Genomic DNA, 25,025 nt, shown 5'->3' with positions numbered 1-25,025 from the left:
AGTTCGGGCAGTACATGTAGCTTTTGTTACTTAGACTTAACTTTTTGTAAAGCAGTTTAAAAAAAGAAGCCCTGGTTGACTTTTGCCAAACTCAGTTTTTTACCAGCCATGCGAGTAGAAACAGAGAAGTCTTCGGTAAAATATGTTATTTTCCTTCAGCTCTTTCCGCGAAGAAAGAACTATTTCTTTAGTCACGTAATTTAGAATTTTCACAATGATGGGACGGGCATTAGTCGGCTAAAAGGTGCCTAAGCGGTGCGCACGTTCAATTGCGTCGGTAGGAAGGGGGTGAGTGACGGAAGCAAGGGTAGATATTATTTTTACTTCAGTATCTTTCCACGTTTCGATAGTGTGAGGGAGCCCATGAAAAATGAAGTTATTGCGACGCGACCGATCTTCAAATTCGTCCAAACGGAATAGCAGCTCGTCATTAGAGCTAATTAGTCGCGTGACAGATTGTTTCAAGGTAGTTATTTCATGCTGCAATTGGCTGATGGGCTTGATCCTCTCTTCCAAGTCGACCGCCCGTTTTTCAAAATCTTCCATTTTAGTTTCAAACGCTTTCTGACCGTTCTTTATTCTTTTTACGTCGGAACCCAGTTCTGTTTGGCACTTCGAGCTCTGAAGCGAACGCGCGTTGGCTCTAGTGGCCACGAGAACGCGCACCCACGGAACAGTTATAAAAGCCGGATGGCTGTCACAGAGATGGCTTAATCCAGGACGACTGTTGTTAGTGCAGACCGAAGGGCGGGGTGTTCACGTAAGAATTTGGGGACCTCATTAAACCCAGGCAACTGACTGCGGTCTTCTAAACACTGCACCACGAAACAAAAGAAGCGGTAGGTCGATCGCGATTACACGCGTCACGAACATCGCGTTCGGTGCGGTCCATTTCAAGTATTCAGGCGTATTTAACCATGCAGTTCCACTTCGTACGCACAAGAGACTGGAGGTGGGCTCGGTGAGGTACATCACATGTAACGGTGCAATATGGCCTCATAGGAAACTATTTTTTTTTCTAAACTCAGAAAATTGTTTTATTTTTCAATTTCGCGCTTTTTTTTTCATAGTAACTTTATACTGCTGTGTCGGAGCTGCTATGCCTGAGTTTTTCACTTTTGTAGAAATCTGAGCAAGCGGTCAAAGACAATGTCTGAGGGGAAAAAAATAGGGAGAAAATTTGGCTTCTTCCCAAGACTACAAACACGGCCGCAGACGAAATGCAAGATGCAACAGACAGTTATCTCCTACTCAACTCCTGCCATTCATCGCAAACACAAGGTAATGGAGCGTGACACCAAACGATGCACAGGTGTCCCGATAACCGGCGGAGGTCTTGCGAATAAGCGAATGACTTCATATGCGCCTGCGAGATAAAAGGTGTATCCGCCTGAGCACGACAGTAGGTGCCTTGACATGGAGTACGCTTGCATGAATTGTAACATATGGTATAAGAACCTTATTCCAACACACAGCCACTGCAGCAACTGGTTTGGTTTGGTTCATGGGGGTTTAACGTCCCAAAGCGACTCAGGCTATGAGGGACGCCGTAGTGAAGGGCTCCGGGGATGTCGACCACCTGGGGTTCTTTAACGTGCACTGACATCGCACAGTGCACAGGCATATAGAATTTCGCCTCCATCGAAATTCAACAGCCGCGGCCGGGATCGAACCCGCGTCTTTCGGGCCAGCAGCCGAGCGCCATAACCACTCAGCCACCGCGGCGGCTCCACTGCGGTAACTCCTACACGAAGCTTTAATTCTTTACATGCTGAAGTAAACAGGCTGAGTTGTAGGACTCTGCGCTCAGGATGCTCGGGTCACTGTGGCGCCCCGGTGTCTCCATGCTCGCGTTCGCCACGAGGCGGCGTTAATTGGTTTTTGGGGAAAGGAAATTGCGCAGTATCTGTCTCATATATCGTTGGACACCTGAACCGCGCCGTAAGGGAAGGAATAAAGGAGGGAGTGAAAGAAGAAAGGAAGAAGAGGTGCCGTAGTGAAGGGCTCCGGAATAATTTCAGCCAACTGGGCATTTTTAACGTGCACTGAAATCGCACAGGCAAGTCAGGAAACGGTTGAGGGGGCTATATATATATATATATATATATATATATATATATATATATATATATATATATATATATATATATATATATATATATATATATATATATATATATATGTTGCGAACGTAGGTTGCGTTGGCTCCGCAGAATAAAGATTTAAGAGAAGTGGGCACTTCTACAAAGACACTTTAAGTGTCTTTGTAGAAGTGCCCACTTCTCTTAAATCTATATATATATATATATATATATATATATATATATATATATATATATATATATATATATATAACATTTATTGGGTGTAAGAGAGTGTTCACCAGATGAACACACTCAAGGTTCTCTTACAACCAATACACATAAATAGCCACGAGAGCAGCAGATTGGACTAAAGTCCCTTCATGAGCTTTTCTAAAGATTGGACAGCCGTCACCGTAGCTCAGTTGGTAGAGCACCGGACTCGATATTCGGAGGTCGTGGGTTCGGATCCCAACCGGCGGCATGGTTGTTTTTTCTGCTGCTTTATAAGGAATTTTCTTCAAGCGATAGATTAATCTAAGTATTATTATCCCACTACACATAAAAAATTAAACATTCCCCTATGCACCTTGGTTTCGGTGACTGGTGAACACTCTCAAGGTTCTCTTACACCCAATAAACATAAAGAGCCATGAGAGCAGCAGATTGGACAGCCGTCGCCGTAGCTCAGTTGGTAGAGCACCGGACTCGATATTCGGAGGTCGTGGGTTCGGATCCCAACCGGCGGCATGGTTGTTTTTTCTGCTGCTTTATAAGGAATTTTCTTTAGGCGATAGATTAATCTAAGTATTATTATCCCACTACACATAAAAAAATTAAACATTCCCCTATGCACCTTGGTTTCGGTGACTGGTGAACACTCTCAAGGTTCTCTTACACCCAATAAACATAAAGAGCCATGAGAGCAGCAGATTGGACAGCCGTCGCCGTAGCTCAGTTGGTAAAGCACAGAACGCGATATTCGGAGGTCGTGGGTTCGGATCCCAACCGGCGGCATGGTTGTTTTTTTTGCTGCTTTATAAGGAATTTTCTTTAAGCGATAGATTAATCTAAGTATTATTATCCCACTACACATAAAAAAATTAAACATTCCCCTATGCACCTTGGTTTCGGTGACTGGTGAACACTCTCAAGGTTCTCTTACACCCAATAAACATAAAGAGCCACGAGAGCAGCAGATTTGACAGCCGTCGCCGTAGCTCAGTTGGTAGAGCACCGGACTCGATATTCGGAGGTCGTGGGTTCGGATCCCAACCGGCGGCATGGTTGTTTTTTCTGCTGCTTTATAAGGAATTTTCTTTAAGCGATAGATTAATCTAAGTATTATTATCCCACTACACATAAAAAATTAAACATTCCCCTATGCACCTTGGTTTCGGTGACTGGTGAACACTCTCAAGGTTCTCTTACACCCAATAAACATAAAGAGCCATGAGAGCAGCAGATTGGACAGCCGTCGCCGTAGCTCAGTTGGTAGAGCACCGAACGCGATATTCGGAGGTCGTGGGTTCGGATCCCAACCGGCGGCATGGTTGTTTTTTCTGCTGCTTTATAAGGAATTTTCTTTAAGCGATAGATTAATCTAAGTATTATTATCCCACTACACATAAAAAATTAAACATTCCCCTATGCACCTTGGTTTCGGTGACTGGTGAACACTCTCAAGGTTATCTTACACCCAATAAACATAAAGAGCCACGAGAGCAGCAGATTGGACAGCCGTCGCCGTAGCTCAGTTGGTAGAGCACCGGACTCGATATTCGGAGGTCGTGTGTTCGGATCCCAACCGGCGTCATGGTTGTTTTTTCTGCTGCTTTATAAGGAATTTTCTTTAAGCGATAGATTAATCTAAGTATTATTATCCCACTACACATAAAAAAATTAAACATTCCCCTATGCACCTTGGTTTCGGTGACTGGTGAACACTCCTAAGGTTCTCTTACACCCAATAAACATAAAGAGCCACGAGAGCAGCAGATTGGACAGCCGTCGCCGTAGCTCAGTTGGTAGAGCACCGGATTCGATATTCGGAGGTCGTGGGTTCGGATCCCAACCGGCGGCATGGTTGTTTTTTCTGCTGCTTTATAAGGAATTTTCTTTAAGCCATAGATTAATCTAAGTATTATTATCCCACTACACATAAAAAAATTAAACATTTCCCTATGCACCTTGGTTTCGGTGACTGGTGAACACACTCAAGGTTCTCTTACACCCAATAAACATAAAGAGCCACGAGAGCAGCAGATTGGACAGCCGTCGCCGTAGCTCAGTTGGTAGAGCACCGGACTCGATATTCGGAGGTCGTGGGTTCGGATCCCAACCGGCGGCATGGTTGTTTTTTCTGCTGCTTTATAAGGAATTTTCTTTAAGCGATAGATTAATCTAAGTATTATTATCCCACTACACATAAAAAAATTAAACATTCCCCTATGCACCTTGGTTTCGGTGACTGGTGAACACTCTCAAGGTTCTCTTACACCCAATAAACATAAAGAGCCACGAGAGCAGCAGATTGGACAGCCGTCGCCGTAGGTCAGTTGGTAGAGCACCGGACTCGATATTCGGAGGTCGTGGGTTCGGATCCCAACCGGCGGCATGGTTGTTTTTTCTGCTGCTTTATAAGGAATTTTCTTTAGGCGATAGATTAATCTAAGTATTATTATCCCACTACACATAAAAAAATTAAACATTCCCCTATGCACCTTGGTTTCGGTGACTGGTGAACACACAAGGTTCTCTTACACCCAATAAACATAAAGAGCCACGAGAGCAGCAGATTGGACAGCCGTCGCCGTAGCTCAGTTGGTAGAGCACCGGACTCGATATTCGGAGGTCGTGGGATCGGATCCCAACCGGCGGCATGGTTGTTTTTTCTGCTGCTTTATAAGGAATTTTCTTTAAGCGATAGATTAATCTAAGTATTATTATCCCACTACACATAAAAAATTAAACATTCCCCTATGCACCTTGGTTTCGGTGACTGGTGAACACACTCAAGGTTCTCTTACACCCAATAAACATAAAGAGCCACGAGAGCAGCAGATTGGACAGCCGTCGCCGTAGCTCAGTTGGTAGAGCACCGGACTCGATATTCGGAGGTCGTGGGTTCGGATCCCAACCGGCGGCATGGTTGTTTTTTCTGCTGCTTTATAAGGAATTTTCTTTAAGCGATAGATTAATCTAAGTATTATTATCCCACTACACATAAAAAAATTAAACATTCCCCTATGCACCTTGGTTTCGGTGACTGGTGAACACTCTCAAGGTTCTCTTACACCCAATAAACATAAAGAGCCATGAGAGCAGCAGATTGGACAGCCGTCGCCGTAGCTCAGTTGGTAGAGCACCGGATTCGATATTCGGAGGTCGTGGGTTCGGATCCCAACCGGCGGCATGGTTGTTTTTTCTGCTGCTTTATAAGGAATTTTCTTTAAGCGATAGATTAATCTAAGTATTATTATCCCACTACACATAAAAAAATTAAACATTTCCCTATGCACCTTGGTTTCGGTGACTGGTGAACACACTCAAGGTTCTCTTACACCCAATAAACATAAAGAGCCACGAGAGCAGCAGATTGGACAGCCGTCGCCGTAGCTCAGTTGGTAGAGCACCGGACTCGATATTCGGAGGTCGTGGGTTCGGATCCCAACCGGCGGCATGGTTGTTTTTTCTGCTGCTTTATAAGGAATTTTCTTTAAGCGATAGATTAATCTAAGTATTATTATCCCACTACACATAAAAAATTAAACATTCCCCTATGCACCTTGGTTTCGGTGACTGGTGAACACTCTCAAGGTTCTCTTACACCCAATAAACATAAAGAGCCACGAGAGTAGCAGATTGGACAGCCGTCGCCGTAGCTCAGTTGGTAGAGCACCGGACTCGATATTCGGAGGTCGTTGGTTCGGATCCCAACCGGCGGCATGGTTGTTTTTTCTGCTGCTTTATAAGGAATTTTCTTTAAGCGATAGATTAATCTAAGTATTATTATCCCAATACACATAAAAAATTAAACATTCCCCTATGCACCTTGGTTTCGGTGACTGGTGAACACTCTCAAGGTTCTCTTACACCCAATAAACATAAAGAGCCACGAGAGCAGCAGATTGGACAGCCGTCGCCGTAGCTCAGTTGGTAGAGCACCGGACTCGATATTCGGAGGTCGTGGGTTCGGATCCCAACCGGCGGCATGGTTGTTTTTTCTGCTGCTTTATAAGGAATTTTCTTTAAGCGATAGATTAATCTAAGTATTATTATCCCACTACGCATAAAAAATTAAACATTCCCCTATGCACCTTGGTTTCGGTGACTGGTGAACACTCTCAAGGTTCTCTTACACCCAATAAACAAAGAGCCACGAGAGCAGCAGATTGGACAGCCGTCGCCGTAGCTCAGTTGGGAGAGCACCGGACTCGATATTCGGAGGTCGTGGGTTCGGATCCCAACCGGCGGCATGGTTGTTTTTTCTGCTGCTTTATAAGGAATTTTCTTTAAGCGATAGATTAATCTAAGTATTATTATCCCACTACGCATAAAAAATTAAACATTCCCCTATGCACCTTGGTTTCGGTGACTGGTGAACACTCTCAAGGTTCTCTTACACCCAATAAACAAAGAGCCACGAGAGCAGCAGATTGGACAGCCGTCGCCGTAGCTCAGTTGGGAGAGCACCGGACTCGATATTCGGAGGTCGTGGGTTCGGATCCCAACCGGCGGCATGGTTGTTTTTTCTGCTGCTTTATAAGGAATTTTCTTTAAGCGATAGATTAATCTAAGTATTATTATCCCACTACGCATAAAAAATTAAACATTCCCCTATGCACCTTGGTTTCGGTGACTGGTGAACACTCTCAAGGTTCTCTTACACCCAATAAACATAAAGAGCCACGAGAGCAGCAGATTGGACAGCCGTCGCCGTAGCTCAGTTGGTAGAGCACCGGACTCGATATTCGGAGGTCGTGGGTTCGGATCCCAACCGGCGGCATGGTTGTTTTTTCTGCTGCTTTATAAGGAATTTTCTTTAAGCGATAGATTAATCTAAGTATTATTAGCCCACTACACATAAAAAATTAAACATTCCCCTATGCACCTTGGTTTCGGTGGCTGGTGAACACTCTCAAGGTTCTCTTACACCCAATAAACAAAGAGCCACGAGAGCAGCAGATTGGACAGCCGTCGCCGTAGCTCAGTTGGTAGAGCACCGGACTCGATATTCGGAGGTCGTGGGTTCGGATCCCAACCGGCGGCACAGTTGTTTTTTCTGCTGCTTTATAAGGAATTTTCTTTAAGCGATAGATTAATCTAAGTATTATTATCCCACTACACATAAAAAATTAAACATTCCCCTATGCACCTTGGTTTCGGTGACTGGTGAACACTCTCAAGGTTGTCTTACACCCAATAAATAAAGAGCCACGAGAGCAGCAGATTGGACAGCCGTCGCCGTAGCTCAGTTGGTAGAGCACCGGACTCGATATTCGGAGGTCGTGGGTTCGGATCCCAACCGGCGGCATGGTTGTTTTTTCTGCTGCTTTATAAGGAATTTTCTTTAAGCGATAGATTAATCTAAGTATTATTATCCCACTACACATAAAAAATTAAACATTCCCCTATGCACCTTGGTTTCGGTGACTGGTGAACACTCTCAAGGTTGTCTTACACCCAATAAACAAAGAGCCACGAGAGCAGCAGATTGGACAGCCGTCGCCGTAGCTCAGTTGGTAGAGCACCGGACTCGATATTCGGAGGTCGTGGGTTCGGATCCCAACCGGCGGCACGGTTGTTTTTTCTGCTGCTTTATAAGGAATTTTCTTTAAGCGATAGATTAATCTAAGTATTATTATCCCACTACGCATAAAAAATTAAACATTCCCCTATGCACCTTGGTTTCGGTGACTGGTGAACACTCTCAAGGTTCTCTTACACCCAATAAACAAAGAGCCACGAGAGCAGCAGATTGGACAGCCGTCGCCGTAGCTCAGTTGGTAGAGCACCGGACTCGATATTCGGAGGTCGTGGGTTCGGATACCAACCGGCGGCATGGTTGTTTTTTCTGCTGCTTTATAAGGAATTTTCTTTAAGCGATAGATTAATCTAAGTATTATTTTCCCACTACACATAAAAAATTAAACATTCCCCTATGCACCTTGGTTTCGGTGACTGGTGAACACTCTCAAGGTTCTCTTACACCCAATAAACAAAGAGCCACGAGAGCAGCAGATTGGACAGCCGTCGCCGTAGCTCAGTTGGTAGAGCACCGGACTCGATATTCGGAGGTCGTGGGTTCGGATCCCAACCGGCGGCATGGTTGTTTTTTCTGCTGCTTTATAAGGAATTTTCTTTAAGCGATAGATTAATCTAAGTATTATTATCCCACTACACATAAAAAATTAAACATTCCCCTATGCACCTTGGTTTCGGTGACTGGTGAACACTCTCAAGGTTCTCTTACATCCAATAAACATAAATAGCCACGAGAGCAGCAGATTGGACAGCCGTCGCCGTAGCTCAGTTGGTAGAGCACCGGACTCGATATTCGGAGGTCGTGGGTTCGGATCCCAACCGGCGGCATGGTTGTTTTTTCTGCTGCTTTATAAGGAATTTTCTTTAAGCGATAGATTAATCTAAGTATTATTATCCCACTACACATAAAAAATTAAACATTCCCCTATGCACCTTGGTTTCGGTGACTGGTGAACACTCTCAAGGTTCTCTTACACCCAATAAACAAAGAGCCACGAGAGCAGCAGATTGGACAGCCGTCGCCGTAGCTCAGTTGGTAGAGCACCGGACTCGATATTCGGAGGTCGTGGGTTCGGATCCCAACCGGCGGCATGGTTGTTTTTTCTGCTGCTTTATAAGGAATTTTCTTTAAGCGATAGATTAATCTAAGTATTATTATCCCACTACACATAAAAAATTAAACATTCCCCTATGCACCTTGGTTTCGGTGACTGGTGAAAACTCTCAAGGTTCTCTTACACCCAATAAACAAAGAGCCACGAGAGCAGCAGATTGGACAGCCGTCGCCGTAGCTCAGTTGGTAGAGCACCGGACTCGATATTCGGAGGTCGTGGGTTCGGATCCCAACCGGCGGCATGGTTGTTTTTTCTGCTGCTTTATAAGGAATTTTCTTTAAGCGATAGATTAATCTAAGTATTATTATCCCACTACACATAAAAAATTAAACATTCCCCTATGCACCTTGGTTTCGGTGACTGGTGAACACTCTCAAGGTTCTCTTACACCCAATAAACAAAGAGCCACGAGAGCAGCAGATTGGACAGCCGTCGCCGTAGCTCAGTTGGTAGAGCACCGGACTCGATATTCGGAGGTCGTGGGTTCGGATCCCAACCGGCGGCATGGTTGTTTTTTCTGCTGCTTTATAAGGAATTTTCTTTAAGCGATAGATTAATCTAAGTATTATTATCCCACTACACATAAAAAATTAAACATTCCCCTATGCACCTTGGTTTCGGTGACTGGTGAAAACTCTCAAGGTTCTCTTACACCCAATAAACAAAGAGCCACGAGAGCAGCAGATTGGACAGCCGTCGCCGTAGCTCAGTTGGTAGAGCACCGGACTCGATATTCGGAGGTCGTGGGTTCGGATCCCAACCGGCGGCATGGTTGTTTTTTCTGCTGCTTTATAAGGAATTTTCTTTAAGCGATAGATTAATCTAAGTATTATTATCCCACTACACATAAAAAATTAAACATTCCCCTATGCACCTTGGTTTCGGTGACTGGTGAACACTCTCAAGGTTCTCTTACATCCAATAAACATAAATAGCCACGAGAGCAGCAGATTGGACAGCCGTCGCCGTAGCTCAGTTGGTAGAGCACCGGACTCAATATTCGAAGGTCGTGGGTTCGGATCCCAACCGGCGGCATGGTTGTTTTTTCTGCTGCTTTATAAGGAATTTTCTTTAAGCGATAGATTAATCTAAGTATTATTATCCCACTACACATAAAAAATTAAACATTCCCCTATGCACCTTGGTTTCGGTGACTGGTGAACACTCTCAAGGTTCTCTTACACCCAATAAACATAAAGAGCCACGAGAGCAGCAGATTGGACAGCCGTCGCCGTAGCTCAGTTGGTAGAGCACCGGACTCGATATTCGGAGGTCGTGGGTTCGGATCCCAACCGGCGGCATGGTTGTTTTTTCTGCTGCTTTATAAGAAATTTTCTTTAAGCGATAGATTAATCTAAGTATTATTATCCCACTACACATAAAAAATTAAACATTCCCCTATGCACCTTGGTTTCGGTGACTGGTGAACACTCTCAAGGTTCTCTTACATCCAATAAACATAAATAGCCACGAGAGCAGCAGATTGGACAGCCGTCGCCGTAGCTCAGTTGGTAGAGCACCGGACTCGATATTCGGAGGTCGTGGGTTCGGATCCCAACCGGCGGCATGGTTGTTTTTTCTGCTGCTTTATAAGGAATTTTCTTTAAGCGATAGATTAATCTAAGTATTGTTATCCCACTGATAAGCAGAACACACACAAAAAAAATTAAACATTCCCCTGTGCACCTTGGTTTCGGTGACTGTTGGCGCGCGCACACGCACGCGCACACACGCACACACACGCACACACACGCAAGCACGCACCCCCCCCCCCCCCCCACACACACACACACACTTCTGATTCTGACGAAGGCCGTTCATTTGCCCCGCCGCGGTGGCTCAGTGGTTAGGGCGCTCGACTACTGATTCGGAGTTCCCGGGTTCGAACCCGACCGCGGCGGCTGCGTTTTTATGGAGGAAAAACGCTAAGGCGCCCGTGTGCTGTGCGATGTCAGTGCACGTTAAAGATCCCCAGGTGGTCGAAATTATTCCGGAGCCCTCCACTACGGCACCTCCTCCTTCCTTTCTTCTTTCACTCCCTTCCTTATCCCTTCCCTTATGGCGCGGTTCAGGTCTCGAACGATATATGAGACAGATACTGCGCCATTTCCTTTCCCCAAAAACCAATTATTATTATTATTAAGGCCGTTCCACGGCCGAAACATGAATAAACTGTTGGAATTGTTTTAAACGTTATTGTACGTAACACGTTAAAAGAAATTGATTATTTGTAATAAACTGTATTCCCTAAAAATTTTGTACAGTATTGATTACTTTTTAAAGGTGTAACGTTATCGATAATAAAACTATAATTTCAGCAATCGATTATAGCAGTCAATTACTATCTATTCGAAAAATAAGCAGTAACGAACACTGTAAGACAGGAAACTAATTTGGTGGCAAACACTAGTGCTAGCGTGGAATATTCGTTCGCGATAGAGAGACAATGGTCGGGCTGCGGAACATCCACGAGCGCGAGGATGTCCGGAGATGCAGGCCGAGCGTCCTGCATGTGACTAGCCCAGTGTTCCGAGGTTCGCATTTCTTCGCGGCGGCACAATAATAATAATAATAATTGGTTTTTGGGGGGAAAGGAAATGGCGCAGTATTTTTCTCATATATCGTTGGACACCTGAACCGCGCCGTAAGGGAAGGGTAAATGAGGGAATGAAAGAAGAAACGAAGAGAGAGGTGCCGTAGTGGAGGGCTTCGGAACAATTTCGACCACCTGGGGATCTTTAACGTGCACTGACATCACACAGCACACGGGCGCCTTAGCGTTTTTCCTCCATAAAAACGCAGCCGCCGCGGTCGGGACAACAGAATGTCAAGTTTAGTGAGCTCGGGCTTTGTCTCCCCAGAGGGCGAACAACTACGAAGCGCGACGCTTTGCATAACTATGCGAGCTCGTGTGCAAGGTCTTCGTGCATTACCACTCCGCCCTTCCCCCCAGAGCATACACCGAGGGAGTCCAGAGTCGCTGCTGATATTTTCACTAGGAGGCGTGGCAAAAATACCGACAAAAAGTGAGAAAAATGACTGCTGTGGAAAATTAACAGCATGTGAATTGCAGTAGACAACAGATCAAGGAAGGCGCACCGACTCATTCTATATCGTATGTCTTATGCCAATAAAAGTGGAAAGAAAAATAACGTTATAGTGTTCGATTACAGTCTTTTGTAAATGCTCAGTTACCTATTTTGGGGCGGTTGTAATTGACTGAAATCAGCAACATTTCAGATGAAGTACTTGGAATTTCAATCGGTTACGTTTTTCTGGAACGTGCATAAGGTCACCCATAAGGCTCATCAATAAAGTTTTCACCTACCTACCTTGCCTAGAATGCATGATTAATGAGATCGTCATTGAAAGCGGCCCGCTCGAAAGATCGTGAAAGTTGAAAAAAAAAAAGGCAGAAGCAGCTTCAACTGAAATTCTGTTGAAACTAAAAGGCGCATGCAAATATCTAAGCATTGCGATTTTACTGATACGAGTGCGTCATGATTCCAAAGGAAACGGGAGAAACCCTCCATAACACTTATATGAACCCAGTACATCTTCCTGCTTTCTATAAGACAGCATAGAGGTACAGCAGTGCGCAGAATTGTGTGTCATTAGCGGTGTTTGACGTGAGGGTCCATAGCGAAGCTTCCACGGAAGCTTCATAAAAAGACAGGGCGTGCAGATGATGCAGCCCAAGACACCGTCATCATATTTCATTGCTTCTTGCGCGGAAAAAAAAGTCTGTTTAGAGGATTGGGGTCAAAATAGGAGCACGATCTTTCGGCAATCGCTGTGCTGTGGCGGCTGAGGAAATTTCTTTCAGCTTGATTGTAGCAAAGTGTAAAAGAGAATTCTAGCGACTGTTGCGAGCTCCCTATCGTACACAAAGGCCCACGCTCCGTTGGATGCGGCAGAGCCATGGCATTAAGAAGCTGAACCTCTGCTCACATCCGCGCTCTTCTTGAACGAACAGCCCTCGAGTTAAAGGGCGCAAGCGTTACGCTGCTGCCAGAAAGGTACGACTGAAAATGTGCATCCAGCTAAGTGACTCTACGCACGCGCATGCACAGTATTCGTAGCTGCCTTTCATAACTCGCTACGGCTCGATAGTGCAGGGCTCACTTGTCACGCTTCTGATTTGGTGGCTCAGTGGTTAGAGCGCTCGGCTACTGATCCAAAGTTCCCGTGTTCGAACCCGACCGCGGCGACTGCTTTTTTATGGAGGCAAAACGCTAAGGCGTCGGTGTGCTTTGCGAATTCAGTGCACGTTAAAGATCCCCAGGTTGTCGAAATTATTCCGGGGCCCTCCACTACGGCACCTCTCTCTTCCTTTCTTCTTTGACTCCCTCCTTTATCCCTTCCCTTACGGCGCGGTTCAGGTGTCCAACGATATATGAGACAGATACTGCGACATTTCCTTTCCCCCAAAACCAATTACTATTATTAACAACGCAGCGCACATCCAAGGCGCGTTCGTTCACCACGAAGCTTGCTGCTTGCTGCCCGTTCGTTCGGCGCGGAAGCTATGCTGGCGTTCGTGGCATCGGGTTTGTCGAGAACGATGTGCCGATGAACTACGACTGCAACTTGAGTCCCGCGCGTTTCGGCAAGGCGCCTGGCAGCGCTTCTATATATATGTATACGTGGTTTGCCGCTCCGCGCGTCCGTTTCACTGTAGATAGCAGGGCGACTTGTCGCGGGCGATGGCGTTCTGTGGACTCCCTGGCAGTGCTGCAACACGCTGTCGCATTCCACTCTTATAAAGGCGAAGCTAAGCGTCCGCCAATTTTTGTTTGTCTGTGTACAAGTGAGCGGGTTCTTTTATTAATGCGAAAGCATTAAATGGCTCACTTTCAAGGTCATATCCACAAAAAAAGTGTCCGCAGTTCAGTTCAGAAAAACTTTATTTCCGGCAGATGGTGGTCTCCCTACCCCCTCTCAGGCTCGGCCGAAGCCTAAGTCCGATTAGGAGAAGAGGCCGTCGGCTGAGGACGGTGTAGCTGATGCTTCACGGCCTCAGCCGCCACGCGGGTGGCTTTGCGCTGCGCGTTGGGGTCCTCGCTCCGCAGCAGCGCCTCCCAGGCTTCAAAACTAGTTATGTCTTCCTTAGCCCCTGGTGAGCAAAGACATTCCCAAGTAATGTGGTTTAGTGTACCCCTTTCCCCACAGTCGATACATTTTTCGTCACCTGGGTTCTGAGCAATTTTGACTGGCGATATGTACACCCCTGCTTGGATCCTCCTCCAGATATACGCCTCTTTGTGAGTAAGGGATACGTCTGGAGGAGGGTATATTCTTCTTCTTAATTTGTAACCATCCGTAATTTCCTTGTACGTGGACTCCCTGGCAGTGCCGCAACACGCTGTCGCGTTCTACTCTTATAGGCGAAGCTTAAGCGTCCCCCAATATTTGTTTGTGTAGAAGTGAGCGAGTTCTTTTATTAATGCGAAAGCATTAGATTACTCACTTGCAAGGTCATATCCGCAAAAAAGTGTCCGCAAGAAACGGCACCAGGGACGTCCCGAACCGACGAGTCACGCGACGAAGATGATGATGTAACATAATTAATGATAAATAATATAATTAGATAACGCGAAGACTGATAGTATAATTAGTGATGACATCATTTGAGTGCGACGTCATACCAGGTCACGTGACAGCTATGTATTGTGCCATCAAACCTAGTCACGTGACAACGATGTAATTTCTCGTCATACCAGGCCCCCATCCACCCCCCTTCTACCCCCATTTCAAGGTCCATATGGATCCCACATTACTACACATGCGCGCATGACGCATTACAAGAGTGACCACAACCCGGTCCACATTAATGACACTTGAGATTGTCCAGCAGGTAAACGCGCCAGTTGTCATGTAAGACATACTGCAAAGATCGTGCAACGACACATGCCTTTGACTCATGAGATGATGGCGATTATTATGATGCTAATAGTGTATCCTTATGAGCCCGGGGAAGTCTTGTATACCGCTACCAAATTAAAAGTTGCCAGAATATTGATTAAATATTGAACATTACCCAGCAACCGAAGACAATCATTGTGCTGGAAAAGAGGAATACCTGCTGCTAATAAATAGGGATGATGATGCTGATGTTCCTGTGAGGGCAAAACTCTCCCCGTTTCCGCCACTTCCCTCCAGGTGGCGATGGTAATGGTTTCGAAATCCTGGGAATTCTCCGATGACTCGGTGATCCCGCGGCATTTTGAAAGAAAGGGCTAGATTACGTCTCCGAACACGATGAGAACTATTAAAATCACACGGGTCAAAACAACTGGCCTAGAGTGGGCAGCGTGAAACGCTCTCTCTGCCAAGAGCACTATGGCTCTTCGCTCAAATCCCCCCCCCCCCCCCCTCCGGGGGAAAAAAACCCGCCTAAATACTCATACGCCTCAACAGAATTCTGAGACAAGCTGCTTTAAGTCAATCACTCGTTTTCGTTCAAAACTGAACTAATCAATGGTACGCCAGCATCATCGACGTTTTTTACCGGCGAGCACCGCGTGAGCATTCTGCGAAGCCTTTTGAAGTGAACGATAGGTCTCTGCACAATACTTAAAGGAAAGATAACGTGTAGTACCTGGCCGTCTGCAAGGCAGGCCGCCAACCTAACTGATCCCATACGAGAAAAGAAAAGAAAAAGAGAAAATGATTAGAAACATACAAACAAAAATCGCACACTAAAAACAGAAGCAAACAACTGTGTGCCCCATTAAACGTCATATTAGAAGGTTTGAAAGAGCGACTCAGCAGCACAACGCGAGCATGTAACCAGTTCTATTCACACATCTTTATTAAAAAAAAAGTAAAAGGATTCAGATACCACATCACCATACGTTCATAATAGTTTTGCACTTTTTCGCTGCTGTAACACCGCTATGCCGGCGCGTTCGTCTCATGTTGCGATGTTTCCCCAATAAGCGAATTTCCGAGAAGGAACAAGGAACCGGAGACCAAAAGAGAGGTTATTCGAAAGGATAAAAAATGAAATTGTTTGCATCTGCTTCCATTGCGGAACGGGAATAGACAGAATTAGTGTGAGATTCGAAAGGGGAAGTCACCGATCAAAAGCTTCGACGGTGTTATACAGGTTTTTCTGGCTTCGTGCTTTTTTAATCAAATCAGCAGATGTCGTCGTTAGGGACAGCATGAAATGAATCATATTCTCTCGCCTGTGCTGACTACTCCAGTTTCTGTTAATTCAGCTTGTGATGATGATGATGATATTATTATTATTATTATTATTATTATTATTATTATTATTATTATTATTATTATTATTATTATTATTATTATTATTATTATTATTATTATTATTATTATTATTATTATTATTATTATTATTATTATTTCCAGGCAATTGTGCATGATAGTAACCAGCCCACTTTAGCATTGATGCTTGTGAGCGTGGCTGGGCAGTACAGCACGACTGCATCAGGACAAAGCATTGCACAAAAACAAAAAAGAAAACATAATATCGAAAGCACATAAATGTTCAAAAGAAATAAACAAGCACATGTATGTCGCAAAGTAGCGAGGCTCGAAACAAGGTATTAGTACTGGCATCGTATATGAACAACATTGTATTTTCCTCAATACACATAAAAAAAAACCGGACAGGGCATTTTTGCAACTGAATTATCTTTTGAGCACTACATATAAAGAAAGAGCATTGTTCCAAATGAATTGTCTAATACGGGAAGCATACGAAAAGCACATGGTGTCATTCATTTGACTGCACAAATGACCGTATAAACACCTTAATTTTTCGAACAGAGGTGAAGGTGTTGTCGGTTTCTAATCTGTATAAACATGAAGGTACATAAAATGCGCGGGTTCTCTTTTCATAATTAGTGTACACACGTGGAATACTGAATTTCTCTATGTGTACAGCAGGATCCCATTTATTCTATTGCAAGGCAAGAGCCATGACGTCAGCGCCGGCAACGAGCATGAACACGAAGCAGTCTTGCTTGGGGCCACCCGCGCTGCGACGAATTTATTGCGTGCTTGTTGGACTGAACTTGTTTGTTTGCGGCATCAAACAAAGCTACCGCGGGTCAACGTGAGTTACGTGCTTTGCGCGCTACCGGGAGTTTGAGCCGATCGGTATAGGCAGTCACGGGTAGCGGGGCAAGGGGGAGGGAGAGTGCCGTGCTGTGACAGCAGCACTCCTTCCAGGAAGACCAGAAGGGTGCGTCTTCCTGTCGGCTCGGGATGAACGGACATTACAGCGCAGCACCGAAAGCTAAGAGCGGACTGCGGCATCCGGATGTCTAGTCAGGGGAAAGCGAACACCAAGCGTCATTGCATGAATACTGCGGAGATGCGCTGCAACTCCACTTCGGAAGCGCCACTCGTCGGAGTAAGACGTGACAACTTCGAAAAATCTCGACCTAAAAATTTCGACCTCACTGAATGACGACCTCACTCAACCTCAAGCTCGCGCGTGAGGTTGAGGTCGACCTCATGAGGTCGAAACCTCATGAGGTGGCCCCCCTCTGTCGCTGATAACGCTGGAAGACAGCACGTGTATTGGGCCGTGCTGCGTAGGTTTCCGCCTAGGCTTCGACCCTTTGCGGCAGCACTTCATTCGCCTCGGTAGCGCAGTAGGCAGAGCGTCAGTCTCATAATCTGAAGGTCACGAGTTCGATCCTCACCCGGGGCAAGGCGGTGTTTATTTTCATTTATTCGCACCTTATCCATGGCACAGTTAGTAACGATGGGAGAGAGCAAGTGTGTTGGGCGATACCGGGTAGGTTTCCAAACTAAGCTTGGACCCTTTGCAACAGCACTTTATCCGCCTCGGTATGCTGCTACAAAACCGCGTGAACGTCTTTTGTTCTTCCAGGAACTGTGTGCGTACATCAAATGCAATAGACTTGTCATTCTTTGGGGGGATTTCAGTTGTGTTCTCAGTGCAGATGACCGATCAAGCTCAGCGGTTACCGAAAGTGCTGTTTTCTTGAAAGAAAACATTGAAAAGTATTCACTTGAAGACATAGCCCAGTTTGCAAAGGGAGGAATGAGACGTCATTATACACATTTCCAAGGGCGTGGCCATGCTAGGCTAGATAAAGCTTACTTTTCCCTTGAGCTAACAGCGATTTTCGATAACTACATCGTCGAACCGGTCACATTTAGCGATCACTGTTGTGCCATATTCACCATGGCAAAGAACCCGACACCTCAAGCGAAATTCAGCTGGGACTTGCGGAAGCTCAATGCAAAATTATTAAAGGGCGACACGTTTCTTTTACAAACAAAGAAAGTGTCAGAAAAAGTTTGGTTGAGTTATGAGAAAAGTTGGGCAGAAAAGTGGGAGGAATTTAAAGTTGATGTCAAAATGAGGGCTATCGAAGGGTCCGTAGAAATCAGACATGCTGAAAAAGCTCAACAAAACAACCTAAAACAGATGTTGAAAGAATTAATTATGGAGGAAAATAAAGCTCCGGGACTATACTCTGATCTTATCAGCGAAGTTAAAGCCAAGCTTGACGTTATCGGTGTGACAAGGTTTCAGGCAGCTGCAATCCGGGAACGAACGGATCGCTTGCTGGCAGATGATATGCACAGTAGGCGGAATTTGACGACAAAAAAAAAAGATACGCTGTAAGGATAGATATCGTAGAAGTTGAAAACAAAGGTACTCTGACGGAAGATCCGAAGGTGATAAGGGAGTCTTTAAGTCAGTATTACCGTGATTTGTTCGCTTCCAAATCGGCGGATGTACAGACGGCCTTTTAGGCTGAATTTTTAAATCTATTACCCCAACTGACCAGCGAAGACAGACATCCTGTCTGCGGACTTATCAACAGCGAAATTGGAATACGCTATTGATGAGCTTCACTTGGAGAAATCGCCAGGTCCTGACGGGATAACAACGGAATTTTATTAGGCGTTCAAACGCAAAACTGCTCTCATTTTACAACGCGTTTATGAAGTCATTTAGAATGGCTATTTTACCACCCGATTTTCCCCGTGCACCTACAGTACTTATACCAAAAACTGACAATCCTGATAAGCTTAAGCAAGTTACTGGTTATCGGCCGATAACGATTACTAATGTTGATTATAAATTTTTTATGAAAGCATTAGCCAAACGTTTACAGTCAGTTATGGACATCTTGGTTATCCCCCACCAGACGTGTGGAATTCAAGGGCGGACCATCTTCACGAATGTTCATGTCACTCGGAGTATACTGGAATGCTGTGACGCTGACTTTAGGCGAGTCGTAACGTTGCAGATTGATTTAGAGAAGACCTTTGATCGTGTATGTCATGATATTCTTTTTTATATCCTCGAACGATGTCTGTGTTGGGGAAGTAATTTTAAAAGGGGTTCAAATGGCTTATAGTAACTGTACCGCGAATCTGGTTGTTAGCCGAGAGCTTGCCGTGAGAGCATCCGTGCGGCAACGCTGCCCATTTTCACCGTTACTTTTCGCTCTGTACCTAGAGCCACTTCGCCGGAATGTAATAAATAACAGCTCTATTCATGGTTTAGAACTAGAAGCACGTGAAATTAAAGTACCGGCTTATGCCGATGATGTGGCAATTTTTTGTAGCGATCACAGACCGCAGCATAGAACATGCGGTGTCGGTTGTTCGCAGGTTTTGTGATGTAACCAATCGCGTTGTTAATCTGGACAAATTTGCGGGGTTTTGGCACGGGAACTGGACATCAGCCCCTTTGTTTCATGCAAGTGTAAGATGGTCACATGTCCCTTCCAAGTACCTACGTCTTCCTCTTTACAAGTATCGAGATAACGATGACTTTTGGAAGGAGAAAATTCAAGAACTGTCAACGCGTACACAGAAAGGGTCGGGAAAGGAACTGTCTATATTCGCGCGCGCAAACATATGTAATCCGATTGTAATCCGATTGCAGAAGAGAGCGATAAGAATAATTACTTATTCAAAATATACTGACTCTACTGAACCACTTTTCAAGTCCACCGGCATTCTACCTTTCCATTCCATGTATACATTAAAGATAGCCCAGACAATTCATAAAATACTACAGCTCTATGAACCGCTTCCCCACAGAATCTTTATAACTCCTAAAAGGGAGACTAGGGCTGCTAGTGCCAAACATTTCAATTTGGCCGCCTGTCACAATACTTACGGGCAAAGATTATTAGAATTCAATGGAGTTTTAATCTGGAATGGCATTCCTAATGAGGTTAAAACAGAAACAAATTTTGTACAATCCCTCAAAATGTTCCTGATGAATATGTGAAGTATATGGTATGAATTTTTACTTTTTGTTTCGAAGAGAAATATGTTTTTTGTGAGCGCTTTGTTTGTATTCCTGTATTTTTTCTCCGCAAATCTTATAACGTTCTAATTTTCATTTTAGGAATAGAAATGTTCGTTTCCGCGTGCTGCAAATATGTTGTATTGCATTGTGTTGGACCCGAAACTAGCCCCTGGCTATGGGTCCAGTTATTATTGTACATATTGAATTGTGCTCAGTATCATTTTCGAATAAAAAAAAATGTATACCTGGTTTCAAAAGTGTGCTATTTGTTCCAAGTCCTTTCTTGCTCTCGACTTAACATTGAAAAGTTTCATTTTCTTTGCAGTTTTTATTTGGCAGGCCTCATGGGAGAGGAATAAACGTGATCATTTATTTCTGCGTTTGAGGAAAGGGGGTCTTTCCTTGCCACACTTGTACCTGAGGCAGGTGGTGTCACGATTTATGTTTCTTCGAGATCAACGCGAACCTTTCCTACGGGCTTTTATTCAAGTGAGGCTTTCTTCGGATTTGCCAAACTATGTTATTTCCACTGTAGACGGGATGCGATACAGTGAAAGTAGATTTTGAAAGAAGTGATCTTTGCATTCCGGTTTCTAAATTCTCGGTTTAATTTTGGAATACCAATCAAATGTCACGCGTAAGAAATCGCTAAAAGCTTTGCTTGACTGCGTCTTCCCCGAGCCAATATATAGATCTCTGTATAGTGGAGGCCAAGGAGGAAATGTTTTAAAAAGAGTGCACTGGTACGTTGCCGGTTAAAACATGGATGGAGGAGAAGGGATTGTTTTTTTTTTTCATGGGGTGCTGACTGCTTGTAGTGTCACAAACCAGAGTGAACACGTCTTTATTGATTGCTGGGATGCGCTGCTCTTTTGGGGCGTGCTCCAGCGTACAATAAAGAAAGACTTACCCTTGACGCCGTATGGGATACGATTGCTGGACGTTGAGGCGGATCTTTATAAATACGATGTAATTTTCCTTCTTGGCCTGCACAGCATTTGGCGAAGCAGGATGGCTGTATGACACTGCGATGAAAATGCGCGGTCTGTCCGAGGTTACTTCAAAGAAAACATATTTAAGCTGCGTGAAGTGTACAAGGAGCTATGTTTTGAAGTTATCGAGGTGATGGAAGAGCTGTGTTCCTTGAAACAGTTTTGATTTTCTCACGTGAGTGAAACACATGTCCGCTCTTGATGTTCCAGAGTGCAGCGCGGAACATTTTTGTGATTTGTAGTAAACACACAAAGCCGTACGTGCAGTGTACCACGGGTGTGGTATATGAAATCCCCCTTAAATGTGGCAAAGTATATGTCGGGCAGACGAGCCGCTGTGTGAGCGAACGTGCCACGGAACACGAACGTTCACGTTTCCGACTCATTTGAAAATCTACAGCCCCCCCCCCCCCCCCCCCCCTGCTGCTCCTGCAAAGATGAGAGCTATCAACACTGTGGGCCACGACTTGAGCGTATCAAAATTCTAAGCAGAAGTAAGGACAGATTAGCAAGCGAATTGTCTGAAGCGTTTTATTATCAAAGAAAGGGGCGACACGCGCGTCAGCACCACATCAGTCTTCCTGCGAGACAGCGAATACAGATTATTAAATAGACGATAAGATGCAGTCTGCGCTCCCTAATGTGTACAGGAAATTTCCCACCGCCATGCGCTCCGGTCCTTCATTGTGTATAAATGCAGAATGTGTCTGCTTCATTAAACATAGTTGGAGTCAGAACCCGTCCCGTGCACTTCTTTCTGTGTCACTGCCGTTTATGTAGCGCTAAAAAAACTTCTTGAAGAAATCATGCTTCACCAACTAGCCTCACAACGTGTTTTGTTACTTTCATAGATCGCGGAGAGTCCTCATACCACTTCTTGCGCAGTGATGCAGCGTTTAAGCGATGCGCCACTTCCTCAGCAGGTGGCTGTTTCAAACACAGCCACTGGTGGGGCTTTTGGCACCCTTGTTGCTCTTCCCGAACAACCTCTCCCAACCAATCATTAATTTACCTGCCATCTGCCATGCCCGGTGGGCAGTTTGCTCACAACCCAATGGGCAGGTTGTCACCTGCCACGGTGGGAAGGTTGTGATGATAGATCACAAGTGCACGTGTCCTAGGTGGCATACGGGCTACCTGCTTTTTCGCTCACAACAGCAGAACGGCAGCCCTTGACGTTGTCGCGTGCGCATGCGCGCCCAAAACTTGCAGCCTGTATGCGCGTCCACAGTCAATCATGGTTCTGCCCAAGTGACAGCGCGCATGGGCATGCAGGAGGTTTCCTTTGCGGATGGTACGTTGGAAGGAAATTGGAATGTCACAGCTGCAGAAGATGAGAACCACAAAACGGAAGGAAAGCTTAGTCCGCAGCTTTCCGCGTTGATGTAGCAGACAGCCGGCAGTCGAGCGCTCCAAAGCTTTAATTAGTCATAACGCAGTAATTTTAAATGAAGAACGAACAAATATGCACCCTGAAGCACGTTAGGGCGGTACTCAGTAGGTAGTTCTGAACCTATATGACAACCAAGGCGCGCGTTGGACATTGAATATGGGCCGAAGCGGCTCGTTTTCGGAGGTCTCGCCGATGTCTCTTGCTTGTAGGAGAACCTGTGCTGAAATTTTCTGTACTGAAGCAACGTCTTAACTCCCAGCATACTTGCTTCTCTGACCATATGCACGACCCCTCTACTTTATACAGGGCTTGGTCAGGCTAGTTGCTTCATCGCATCCAAAGCAAAGCCTGCGACGAGACAGGCGCCAGCATGGAATCACCCTATTATCGCCGTGTGTATACACAGAACTGGCGAAACGAGCTTACAGAATCGCATTTAATCAGGCGGCCAAAATTAGCATTCACTCGCAGCGGTTGGCGACTTCTCTTGCGCGCGTTAGAGCCAGCGATCAGCAAGCGTGTGGGCGACACTCACCTCCGGCGCGACGGAAAGCTGGGCGCCCATGATCAGCTGCACCACGGCGGCGTCGCTGTGCGCGTCGAATGGCAACACACCGGTGAGCAGGACGTGCGTGATCACCCCCAGCGCCCACATGTCCACGGCATGGGTGTAGGGCCGTCGTGAGACCATCTCGGGGGCCATGTAGCGGAGCTTCCCTTCGCACACGGTGTGCATGCACGCCTCTCGGCCCGCCGTGGGAGCACTGGCCAGGCCAAATTCTGTTATCAGCACCTTGGCTCCAGCGCCCGGATGCTCGTACAACACATTTTCTGGCTCTAGATTCCGATGCGCAATTCCCAGGCCGTGCAGGTGCGCTAGGCCACAGGTCAGCATGTGAATGACGCGAGCCGCGTCAGTTTCGACGAACGGAGCGCGCACTTCTAGTTTGTCCTGCAGGCTGCCACCAGTCGCCAGTTCCATAACCATGTAAACAAGACCGCCGACGCGAAATACTTCGTCCAGCCGCACCACATTCGTGTGCCGGACACGTCTTAGCACCGCCAGTTCGGTCTCAACGTGAGAGTCAACTTCAGTTTCTATTATTTTTACAGCGTACAGCTGCTTTGATAGCTTGTTCTCCACTCGCAGCACTCGACCGAAGCGTCCTTTGGAGATGACCGTCTTAACGTTATACTTTGCCAAAACACGAGCGTCAATGCGGTAGCTCCCAGCTAATGAAGAAAATGAAGATATCTTAATCGTTTTCACCCACTTCCCTTGCTGCTTTCGTTGGTGGCAACCGGGTCGCAACACTGTCTGCACAGAACCAGCCGAAAGAGCAGCCGTTATCTGGGTCATCTTTGCTTGGCCGCTACCTATCTCACGCCGAGCACAACGCGTCGGTGACGCTGTTTCGTAGTCTTCGCACACATCCGAATCCTTCAAGACAAGCTTTCTGCCGGCAAGCACGCGCAATTCGCGAAAACCGATTTCGAGCAGACGCCACTGGCAGACACCCGGTATTTGGCGGGAACCTATGACGGAAACAGTAATGCGCCTCATAATGATGATAGTGCTTGCGTAGTTGAATTTTGAATTGGTTGAAAATGAAATATCGTATTAATATTTTCTGCAGTTTGCAAAAATGATAAGAGTTATTTCTTGCTTGTGTGCGAGAGCGTCGCCACACCTATGCAGTGCGTTTAAGGAAACAATGTTGCAGCTTTGGGGGCGCTGCAAGCAACAGGGTGGATAGGCGCGAAATCCTAAATTGCACGCACGAAACATCTTTTGCTCTCTTTTTTTGCATATTTTCGACTCTGTTCAGTAAATTCGATCGGTTGCTCATCAATCCTGAAGATGGCAGGTGGTAAGCGCGCTTGGACGCGTTCTTCGACGACATTTAAAAGCATGGGTGGCAGCATTGCCATCGCTGTAGCGTCGGTCATATGTTGTTCGTTCCTTGCGCTTACAGTGCTGCTAAAACGTATCCAAGTCAGGTAGGCGGAACTTTAACACAAAACAGTTTACAACTATATACTCAGTAGCCAGAATAAAATTAGGAGAATTGAATAAAAAACGCTACGTGTTGAACCGGACAGCAAACCATCGTGAGTTGAAACTGGAATGAATAATTTAACCCCGCTAAGCAGTAGTCACGGAGGAAGACTATAAGGAGTGGAAACTCCGCCGTCTGCTGCTCTGCGGCGACCAGAAAAGGTCACAAGCCCGCGGCGCCACTATCCTGCTGGCGGCGCCTGGCGGCCTGGAAAGAAACTACTGAAATACAACGTCACACCCTGCCCGCTGAAGCAAACACCCGTTTCGTCTGCTTGTCTGCTTTGAGCGCGCGCCGCCTGCCCGGGTGCTGCATTTTTTTATTTTTTTTTTCT

The 25,025-nt window shown here is 45.7% G+C and overlaps 1 protein-coding gene and 22 non-coding genes across 23 annotated transcripts in view; 22 read left to right on the top strand and 1 right to left on the bottom strand.

Moving 5' to 3' along the window:
* The window catches only part of LOC144114142 (serine/threonine-protein kinase H2-like), a 40,947-nt gene extending 17,241 nt beyond the window's left edge, over window positions 1-23,706 (bottom strand). Inside the window, exon 1 of the mRNA XM_077647660.1 lies at window positions 23,167-23,706. Within this exon, the coding sequence (XP_077503786.1) occupies window positions 23,167-23,619 (453 nt within the window). The 5' untranslated portion in view covers window positions 23,620-23,706. The remainder of the gene's footprint in view (window positions 1-23,166) is intronic.
* TRNAS-CGA (transfer RNA serine (anticodon CGA)) lies at window positions 2,758-2,831 on the top strand. Its single transcript has one exon. It is a non-coding gene; the product is annotated as a tRNA-Ser (tRNA).
* TRNAS-CGA (transfer RNA serine (anticodon CGA)) lies at window positions 3,292-3,365 on the top strand. The gene has a single exon. It is a non-coding gene; the product is annotated as a tRNA-Ser (tRNA).
* On the top strand, window positions 4,091-4,164 carry TRNAS-CGA (transfer RNA serine (anticodon CGA)). The gene has a single exon. It is a non-coding gene; the product is annotated as a tRNA-Ser (tRNA).
* On the top strand, window positions 4,358-4,431 carry TRNAS-CGA (transfer RNA serine (anticodon CGA)). Its single transcript has one exon. It is a non-coding gene; the product is annotated as a tRNA-Ser (tRNA).
* On the top strand, window positions 5,156-5,229 carry TRNAS-CGA (transfer RNA serine (anticodon CGA)). The gene has a single exon. It is a non-coding gene; the product is annotated as a tRNA-Ser (tRNA).
* TRNAS-CGA (transfer RNA serine (anticodon CGA)) lies at window positions 5,423-5,496 on the top strand. Its single transcript has one exon. It is a non-coding gene; the product is annotated as a tRNA-Ser (tRNA).
* On the top strand, window positions 5,690-5,763 carry TRNAS-CGA (transfer RNA serine (anticodon CGA)). Its single transcript has one exon. It is a non-coding gene; the product is annotated as a tRNA-Ser (tRNA).
* On the top strand, window positions 5,956-6,029 carry TRNAS-CGA (transfer RNA serine (anticodon CGA)). Its single transcript has one exon. It is a non-coding gene; the product is annotated as a tRNA-Ser (tRNA).
* TRNAS-CGA (transfer RNA serine (anticodon CGA)) lies at window positions 6,222-6,295 on the top strand. The gene has a single exon. It is a non-coding gene; the product is annotated as a tRNA-Ser (tRNA).
* On the top strand, window positions 7,016-7,089 carry TRNAS-CGA (transfer RNA serine (anticodon CGA)). The gene has a single exon. It is a non-coding gene; the product is annotated as a tRNA-Ser (tRNA).
* Window positions 7,280-7,353, top strand: TRNAS-CGA (transfer RNA serine (anticodon CGA)). Its single transcript has one exon. It is a non-coding gene; the product is annotated as a tRNA-Ser (tRNA).
* TRNAS-CGA (transfer RNA serine (anticodon CGA)) lies at window positions 7,544-7,617 on the top strand. The gene has a single exon. It is a non-coding gene; the product is annotated as a tRNA-Ser (tRNA).
* On the top strand, window positions 7,808-7,881 carry TRNAS-CGA (transfer RNA serine (anticodon CGA)). The gene has a single exon. It is a non-coding gene; the product is annotated as a tRNA-Ser (tRNA).
* On the top strand, window positions 8,336-8,409 carry TRNAS-CGA (transfer RNA serine (anticodon CGA)). Its single transcript has one exon. It is a non-coding gene; the product is annotated as a tRNA-Ser (tRNA).
* On the top strand, window positions 8,602-8,675 carry TRNAS-CGA (transfer RNA serine (anticodon CGA)). Its single transcript has one exon. It is a non-coding gene; the product is annotated as a tRNA-Ser (tRNA).
* On the top strand, window positions 8,866-8,939 carry TRNAS-CGA (transfer RNA serine (anticodon CGA)). The gene has a single exon. It is a non-coding gene; the product is annotated as a tRNA-Ser (tRNA).
* Window positions 9,130-9,203, top strand: TRNAS-CGA (transfer RNA serine (anticodon CGA)). Its single transcript has one exon. It is a non-coding gene; the product is annotated as a tRNA-Ser (tRNA).
* TRNAS-CGA (transfer RNA serine (anticodon CGA)) lies at window positions 9,394-9,467 on the top strand. The gene has a single exon. It is a non-coding gene; the product is annotated as a tRNA-Ser (tRNA).
* On the top strand, window positions 9,658-9,731 carry TRNAS-CGA (transfer RNA serine (anticodon CGA)). The gene has a single exon. It is a non-coding gene; the product is annotated as a tRNA-Ser (tRNA).
* On the top strand, window positions 9,924-9,997 carry TRNAL-CAA (transfer RNA leucine (anticodon CAA)). Its single transcript has one exon. It is a non-coding gene; the product is annotated as a tRNA-Leu (tRNA).
* On the top strand, window positions 10,190-10,263 carry TRNAS-CGA (transfer RNA serine (anticodon CGA)). Its single transcript has one exon. It is a non-coding gene; the product is annotated as a tRNA-Ser (tRNA).
* Window positions 10,456-10,529, top strand: TRNAS-CGA (transfer RNA serine (anticodon CGA)). The gene has a single exon. It is a non-coding gene; the product is annotated as a tRNA-Ser (tRNA).
* Window positions 23,707-25,025: the final 1,319 nt, after the last annotated feature.

This window comes from Amblyomma americanum, chromosome 1 (genome assembly GCF_052857255.1).
Source record: "Amblyomma americanum isolate KBUSLIRL-KWMA chromosome 1, ASM5285725v1, whole genome shotgun sequence".
Taxonomy (NCBI): domain Eukaryota; kingdom Metazoa; phylum Arthropoda; class Arachnida; order Ixodida; family Ixodidae; genus Amblyomma; species Amblyomma americanum.
This window is presented reverse-complemented; position numbering and strand designations above follow the sequence as displayed.